The sequence below is a fragment of the Sander vitreus genome, chromosome 13 (assembly GCF_031162955.1).
Source record: "Sander vitreus isolate 19-12246 chromosome 13, sanVit1, whole genome shotgun sequence".
NCBI classification, from domain to species: Eukaryota; Metazoa; Chordata; class Actinopteri; order Perciformes; family Percidae; genus Sander; species Sander vitreus.
The window spans coordinates 9417551-9425777 of NC_135867.1; the positions used below are offsets into that span (position 1 = coordinate 9417551).

General features: G+C 38.4%; 1 protein-coding gene across 2 annotated transcripts; it reads left to right on the forward strand.

Moving 5' to 3' along the window:
- Positions 1-989: 989 nt before the first annotated feature.
- irf1b (interferon regulatory factor 1b) lies at positions 990-5692 on the forward strand. 2 transcript variants are annotated; one of them, XM_078265958.1, is made up of 10 exons: positions 990-1117; positions 1812-1904; positions 2617-2716; positions 2811-2978; positions 3147-3187; positions 3435-3567; positions 3724-3840; positions 3985-4013; positions 4207-4324; positions 4946-5692. In XM_078265958.1, exons 2-10 carry the CDS (start codon positions 1818-1820, stop codon positions 5059-5061), a joined length of 909 nt encoding a protein of 302 aa, XP_078122084.1. In that variant the 5' UTR covers positions 990-1117; positions 1812-1817; the 3' UTR covers positions 5062-5692. The 2 variants fall into 2 exon arrangements, with proteins under 2 accessions (XP_078122084.1, XP_078122085.1); XM_078265959.1 differs by lacking the exon at positions 4207-4324 and having other exon boundaries at positions 4946-5051.
- The last annotated feature ends 2535 nt before the right edge of the window (positions 5693-8227 follow it).

The window sequence follows — 8227 nt, forward strand, 5'->3', positions numbered from 1 at the left end:
AGGATGAATGCTCCTGTTTGCGTGCGTGTGTGTGCAGGTGGTTTAATAGGCTATACGTTTATATGATTATTCTTATTTTAATAAGGTGCACTTTGCAGACTTTGCATCTCCAAACTACATATTTATATGAAAGATTATCACTAGGTTATAACTAGCCTAATACTACAAATGTAAAGTATTATTATTAATATAGTTATAACTATGGACTGTAGGCCTATATGACATATTAACATATAATAATAAAACCATAGCCATGTCTTAATGTAGCCTATTAATTCATCCTTAAAAATAAAGTATACAATGTGTGACTGCCAATACCTGCAAACATTAAAACGTTGCGAAGTCTTAAGAACTGTCACGTGCTAAATATAAAGCTGGCTCATTCAGGTGCGAGGGTCGGTGCAGCCTACGTGCTGCAAGACAACGTAAATTAGCCCGTGTTGTTATTAACTTCCTTCTAGCATTCGGCGTGATTTCTCGGAAACAGGTCTACTGCCTAAAGAGACTGGCAGCGGCGCATGCGCCCAAGTGCTGTAAAAAATATCCAACTCAACCTAACTTAATTTATACATTTGATCCTGCAGGGTCTTCAACGAGTTTTTTTTCCTTCGTTACGGGGGACTGATCTGTAAATATGCAGAGATGAGATCAGTTGTTTACAGTGCAAGTCACTTTGGTTGACATATGTTTATTTTGCTGTTTGAAGAATGTGTGGCTTGTTGTCAACTGCATTGATCTGCTTTTTCAACCTCTATTCGCGATATGCACACGTCATTTCACAAATAAACTAACATGCACGAAGCTACAATAGTGTAAACATGTTAAGTAATAATTCCATAAAAAACATTTTCAACCGCTCTTTGATAAACAGAATTCTTAGTCGATATGATTAATATTTTTTAGTTTCGGGATGGACATTTTTTACAGTGTGCATGCCGTCTCTGGCAGCCGGGGAAAACCCTTTACACCCTATAAAAATGAGCGTCTCCTCCTGTGAGCTGCCAGTGTTCGCTAGTGGATTCACTAAGACTAGAAGAAGCTTCTCTGAAACAAACTTCAACCAATCGGACTATACTCTTGTGAATTTTCCTCTTAGGGATCATAGAACAAGCAGTCTGTAAGTGATTTGATTCATTTATCACTTTGATTCATTTATCACTTCTATTTGCATGGAATTACTCAGATTTAAACATTTGATTGATTTTCAGAATAGTATACCTTGAATACATATACAGAAAGACAAACGTTGTTAATATTCCTAAATTAACTAATGTCATGATGCTATTATTTTTTCGGATGGAAAAATTTGCGTAATTCTTGCAAGCCATGCGTTCAGAAAGACTGTTATTTATTGACAGGAGTTGACTGTGTATGTCCGCTATCTTATGCATGCAGCAGTGCACGAGGAGGTGGGTGCTGTTTCCGTGCAAAGTGTGTTTTTTGGCGCGCATCTCCAAATGTCCTGCTTGGATACAAGTTGCACGACTCTTTTTACTTGTGGACGGCATAATGAGTCCACGTGGATTGTAACATATTTTTTGACTGCAAAAGCCATGAAATTACAATCAGGAAATTCATTTCCGTAGGCGTATATTGTGACTTTAATAAGTAGAGGCTTCGATGCATAAACGCTCCCCTGTTCGCTTGCATGCCCTGGCCGTGAACCCATCTGCGTCATGCGCGACCAGCAGGCAGTAGTAGGCTAAATCTAAACTGAGGCAGATCGGGGGAGTTGATTTCCTCTCACTGATACTTTCTCTCACTGATTCTTCACTTATCTAATTACTCCTTTACTCTGTTGCATATTTTAGGCAAACATGCCCGTGCAAAGGCTGAGGATGAGGCCATGGCTGGAGAAGCAGATCGAGTCCAATTCCGTCTCGGGTCTGACTTGGGTGGACAAGGTGAGAGGTTTATTTCCTCCTGAAACAAATTGAATGGGTTCATATAAATGGTTATTTACTGAAAGCTGTAGTCGGTATATTGAAATGAGAACAGAAACAGACATTCTGGAATGTATTTGTTATAGAGTCGGAGCTTCAACATTGCTGATCAAGGAAGTGAGCTGCAAGGCTTCACGTGTTCTTTTTGTGTTTGTTCCCTAGCTGACCACAACATATTTGCATGTTACTATTAGAAGCACTAGTTGGGATGGGTTTTGGTAAATAAATAAAGTGAGAGACAGATAATTAAAATGAAAACATTTGGTAACTATGGCAGCCTCCCGGCATCCAAAAACAGGTGAAAATAGACACCAAGAGTTGTTATCCAAGTTTGTTCTCTGTCCCACAACTATTACAGCATTCTATCACTACTCTATCTGTGAGTGGGAAATGGGCCAAACGTACCAAAAAGAGAAATTAAAAATGTATCTTCCTAACATGACATGCTGTGGTTTGGCAAAGCTTGTTTGGTGTGGGTTTCTTTCAACTGCAACTGTGCTATGCAAATATTTTTTATATCTTTTACATAAATTAAGGCCATGCAATGGGAAACAGCCTGAGTTAGATGCTTAGTTTGAATGGCAGCCTCTTGCAATATTTGAAAATGTGTGTTTGTATTTGAGTTTATTATATGTAAACCCTCCATCTTAGTATTTTCTTTTGTATTTTCAAGGACAAGAAAATGTTCGCAGTCCCCTGGAAGCATGCAGCTCGACACGGCTGGGAGCTGGACAAGGATGCATGTCTGTTCAAACAATGGGCCATCCACACAGGTGAGCAAGTGTGAATACATACGCAAACTCTGCACATAATAACAACTGTTGTATGAAAAAGGAATGAGACTAAACTAAATGTAAAAATATGCAGGGAAATATGTTGAAGGTCAGACCTGTGACCCAAAGACATGGAAAGCCAACTTTCGCTGTGCAATGAACTCACTGCCTGACATCGAGGAGGTGAAAGACAAGAGCATCAACAAAGGCCACCAAGCTGTGCGGGTCTTCAGGATGCTGCCTACCAGCCCAAAATCTAGAGGTGAGAAAACTGACAGGAAGCGAGCAGGCAGTAAAAAACAATCTGCAGCGTCTGCTGTCTGCTGATTTTTTCTTCTTCTTTTTCTTATTTAATCATGAAGTCAGTTTGTATTACAATAACACAGTGAGCTGTTTAAGTGACCAAAATGTCTTTCTTTCATCTGCACAGATAAACGAAGCAAAGCAAAGGAAACAAAGTCAAGGAAGAAGGTAAATACTGTAAATATCTTATGGCCATTCTACTTTTATCTTGACTTTAGTGGTATTTGCCTCTGTTGGGTATTTCATGTTTACTTACATTGTCAGAGGTTTATGCAAATTAAAATATATATTAATAATAATAATGACTTGAATGGCATTGGTGCAGCAGTGAGACATACAGCTGCAGAAAAAGCCTTTTTTTTTCTCATGGAATTTTCGAAAATCTCACTGAATGTGACTTTACCTGTCTCTGCAGCGCTCGGTGTGTAAAGTGGAGGAAGACACGGACTGCAGTGATACTCAGTCTCCCATGGATGAGCCAATGACAGAAGACACTCTGTCCACTCAGGAGAACACAGTCGACAGCACAGTGCACACTGAGGAGCAAGGTGAGGAACGATTTATGCATAGTTGAAGAATTAACTTCATAACACTGTTAATTTTCAGTGGCATTCATTCAAAACTGTCAAATGAGTAAATACATACATAAACACAAAAGCAGGAGCAACAAGTGTATTTAATGCTATTTTTTTCCATCTTTGCAGATTCATTTGTGTCTCCATCTGAGGTTCCGGAATGGTCTTTGTCAGTTGAAATCGGCCCTGGAAGCTTTCCATGCGATATCTATCAGAGATTTGAAGTTTCACCTGAGCACAACTCCGGTAAGACAACAACATATATGGCATACTTGCCAATACATAGTTTAGCATTGACTTTAGTGAAACTAAGCAAATTCAAACAGATCACTGAGCCATACTTATGACCCCTCTCTTTTCTCTCCCTCTTCCTTTGCTGTGATCTTCCAGATTACGACTATGCAGACGACATTATCCAGGTAAGCATGGCCTTCAGTTCCTACTCTTAAAAGCATGCATTTTTCATTGACAGGAATACCCATGTTTGTCTTATTCTGCCTGTTTGGCTTGTGTATAAATACCTAAAACAATACGATAAGACTGTTTGGTGTGGGGAAACTTAAGTTGCTCAAAAATATTATAGCCATACTCAGTCCAGTGTTGCTCTTTCAGATTTGCCAGCAACTGGAGAAAGACTCAAACTGGATGACAAACAGTTTAGACGACAGGGGGTTCCTGAGCAATGAAGCATGCACCAGTCCAGGGAGCCAGTGGAGTGAATCTTCTTCAGGTAAATGTTACTAACAGATGGACAACTGTCTCTAAATTCATCTGCAACATAATGCCATGAGAAAAATCTAGATGTAAATACGTGTTATTATAAGGGTTTGTTTAGGTGAAACACACTTGTTAGTATTTCTAACACATTATTAAACAATTCTGCATGTAGTAAGCACATCGGTGTTAGTTAGAAGGATGTTGCCTTTATAGCAGTATGCATTCCAAAGTGTTACACCTAAAGTTTAATGAACCTAGTAAAAAGACTGTTCTTTTAAAAACTTTCCTTTTAAAGTTTCAAGCAATTAATTGTTATTAAAAGGGTACTCCAGCGATATTGCACACAAGAGACAGATATACAGCAGCAGAGTCTGAGATATCCTGACTTTTAGTCCCTTTTAAGGGGTCAAAACACTGGATCCTACATTTCCCTTAGTGCAACTTAATAGCCTCCTTTGTTAGACCCTCTCTCCCTGGTAAATACCCAAGTCCACGGGTCAAGTACACAATCTCAAACCCAACCTGAGACGACAGGGATGACAAATGTCACTCTCTGAAATGTTTAGTATTAATAATATAGAGTAATATGTTCTTCTGCACTGTCCTGACATTGTATTTTCTGTTTGCTTTACAGCCGATGACCTAGACGACTTGCCGCAGTACACAACTTTGGGCTCAGACTTCATAAATCCCACAGACACAGTGTGGAACAGCTTCTGTCAACAGATACCAACGCACTCCGATTTTTAGGACAGGATAGCCTTTTTGACACTTGGACTTTTATAAGCTCATCCTGCCCACAATATCCCATTTTGAACCTCTTTTCTCAGTTGAATCACCCATCACCATCATCCTCCCTCCAGACCGTGATGGGCAGAGTCCACACTTTAAGCTATAACGCTTAACGCTATATTGATGCTCGGTAGCAGTTCAGAGAGTTTTCCTCATCTCCCTCAACCTTCCTGTGAAGTTATGAAGTGCACTGGTGTGCTAGATAAACTCACACACTGTTAATCTTCTATGTTATTGGCTGGTTCAAGGCATTTTGGTGCTCAGTTTTTTGTGACAATGAGTTATATTAGCACAGCAATTGTTTTTGCTCAGGCAGGACATGCACATAATCATACCCAGCCATAAATACATACGAGGTAGTCAATACTTACCTCAAAATGCAGATACTTATTGACATAATATAAATTTTTCCGTTAAGTAAATTTTAGGTTAAGGGCTAAGAATGCATTGTAACAAAACTCTTACCTTCTGGTGAAAGCTCTACTTCAAAGTTTTACAGTTATTTTGCTTAAAGCAGTTGTAAACAAGTTATGTATATAGTTCCTTTTGTTTGTATGTTTTTTTTTAAATAAAAAAATCTAAATTTGAATGGAAAAGCCTCTTTATTATGAAAGTTGTTTTTTTTAAGAGATTGATACTCTGCTGTAGTGATTGGTGATCAATAACTTCGACCACATGTTGAAGCAAACACATTTCCCTCTGGTCGCAATTAAAGGGTCTCATTGTAAGAAGTTAAATTATCTTGGCCCAGAACATCACAGTATAGTGCATCTATGTCTTAAAAAGCTCAAAAATGTATTGAAAAAAATCACACGTCTCCTTTTAATATTCTATTTTCTTTTGACAAAATAGCATACAGTTTAATTTCGGTTAAGCATTTTGGCTGAATTAAAACAAACCATAACTACTTATTACAACAAAGTGTAGTGTAAGACCACAAAAGACTATCATTACGTAAAAAGTTGTTCTGCATCTGACCAGATATTGCAATAAATAATATTATTGAATAACAAGTGGTGGTAACAAGTGGTATTTCATGAGGTAGATAAAAGTAAATCCATCAATAATTTTTCCTTCCCCATCTGGGGTTCCCCTTTAATCCCCACACTTTTTGAGGAAATAATTGTTGTTGAGCAACACACTTTAGCCATGCATGTTAACTTTTCTTACAATCTGTTTGAATGGCAATAAATAACAGAAAAAAGGAAAAGGGTGTGAGAAACCAACCTCAGATAAAACTACATATGTTTGACAGTTGCCATTTTCCTTATAATAAACCACACACTGAACAGCAATGACATTCTTTTCATTCATCACATGGATCTTTTCAGGTTTGACCAGGTGTTCGCTGATGACTGTAAACTGCAAAGTAGACTTGTTAATCCACTTGAAAGATGAAAATGTGACGTTGGCAAAGAGGTGATAGCTGATAATGTTCTGGAAGGTGTCTGTAATTGGTACTGCAGCTCTTTGTTTAAAACAGACTGTTGTATTGTTACTACTTCAAGTCGATTGAGTTCATTGCCAGTGGACAAACCTGTTATTCCTCCTCATTTACAACCTATATTTCTTTCATCAGCGTGATTATTACTATATACTATATATATACTTATAACTTCAGTACAAATGCAAAGTACTTTACATGAGTTGTTCTATTGTATGATACTTTATACAGTACTTAAACCAAACTACAACAGTAAAATGCTGCTTAGCCTACATATTTATGCATTACTAATAGTCACAGAAATAAAATGGATAGAAAGGACATTGAACTGTTTGCCATGGTCATTCGATTGATTTAGTACAAAACTAAATGTGATTGTCGATAGTCATGGTGACAACATGCATCAGTGTGTCGAAGAATGGGCCAACGCAGTTTTCTCTGGAGTTGCGGGAGTGAGGAGAAAAGATAGTTAGACCCAGCGGCAGTGGGTCGGTGATTAACTGCTGGATTTAGCTAGGTTGCTAACTCCGCCATGCCCCCATGCCACACCGCTGAAGACGAAGACAAGCTGAACAAAGCTGTCACTCATCTGGTGATGTGCTTTTGTTTGGATGAAGTATTAGGTTGTAAATTTGACTCGTTTAGTGGCTGGCTTTCTCTGCCTCGTAAAGTAACTACTCCACTGCTCGTTTGTACGTTACTGCAAAAGCCGATATATACGAAGTTTACACACAAGATATAAAAATACTAGGGCTGTGAAACGATAAATTTTTTTAATCACGATTAATCGTTGAATTTCTATAGTTAATCCGATTAATCGCATGTTTTATCATATGATTAAAATTCTATTATTTTGCATTTCAGAACAGTTTTTAAGTACATATTAACAATCGAATGCAATTCTTACCAGTGTATCTTGTAACTTTAAGATTTGTATTTGTTTATTATTTATTTACTGTAAACAAAAGAAAAATGTGTGGATCTGTCATCATTGCATAATTCTTCCAAGTACCTAACTAAAAAACTAAAAATCCCTATCCTTACCAGAGTCAATATAGTGTTCAGTAACTTCTAAATAATTTGGATTACTCACTGACGTCCAGTGATCACCGGTTAATGAGACAGCATTTGCACTTTGCAGCAGTTCCAGTTGGGCTGCTTTCTCCATGTTGTACAGGCTGTGTATGTGTGAAACTACTGTCCCCCTCGACGGCAATGTATAAGACGGGTCAGAACATGCCAACCATAGTACGTCCTTAAGACCCGAGTCTTCTACGATGCTGACAGGTCTGCAGTTGGTTGCCACCCATTTCGCACCCATTACTGTAGTAATTCTTTTGGATTTGGTTTCATCCACAGGTCGGCAATTAGCACTCTCCAAAATAGTGCTTTGCCTGAGCCCACTAGCATCAACCTGAGTCACGTTAATTAGCTCCGTAGGTGGTAGCTCAAGCTTGACGTGCTTCGGTGATATTTTAATTCGGCTTTACACAATGTGCATGTAGCTTTCGACTTGTCTAATGAGCTGTCCAGGAGTTTTGGAAAACAAAAAGCGCCATTCAGAATTGTGTTTTCTGCCGTCTTTCTCCATCATGCCTGCAGCCTGCAGCAGCAGGATGTGTTACGAGGAAGTATGGCAGCTTGATGATAAATAAAGGTGTGGCAAAGGGTCAAAATAGT

Excerpts from the sequence above, each read along its gene's own strand:
- irf1b (XM_078265958.1), top strand. The coding sequence starts at position 1,818 with ATGCCCGTGCAAAGGCTGAGGATGAGGCCATGGCTGGAGAAGCAGATC. Across the intron at positions 2,717-2,810 it reads ACAATGGGCCATCCACACAG|GGAAATATGTTGAAGGTCAG; the intron begins GTGAGCAAGTGT and ends AAAAATATGCAG. Across the intron at positions 4,325-4,945 it reads GTGGAGTGAATCTTCTTCAG|CCGATGACCTAGACGACTTG; the intron begins GTAAATGTTACT and ends TTTGCTTTACAG.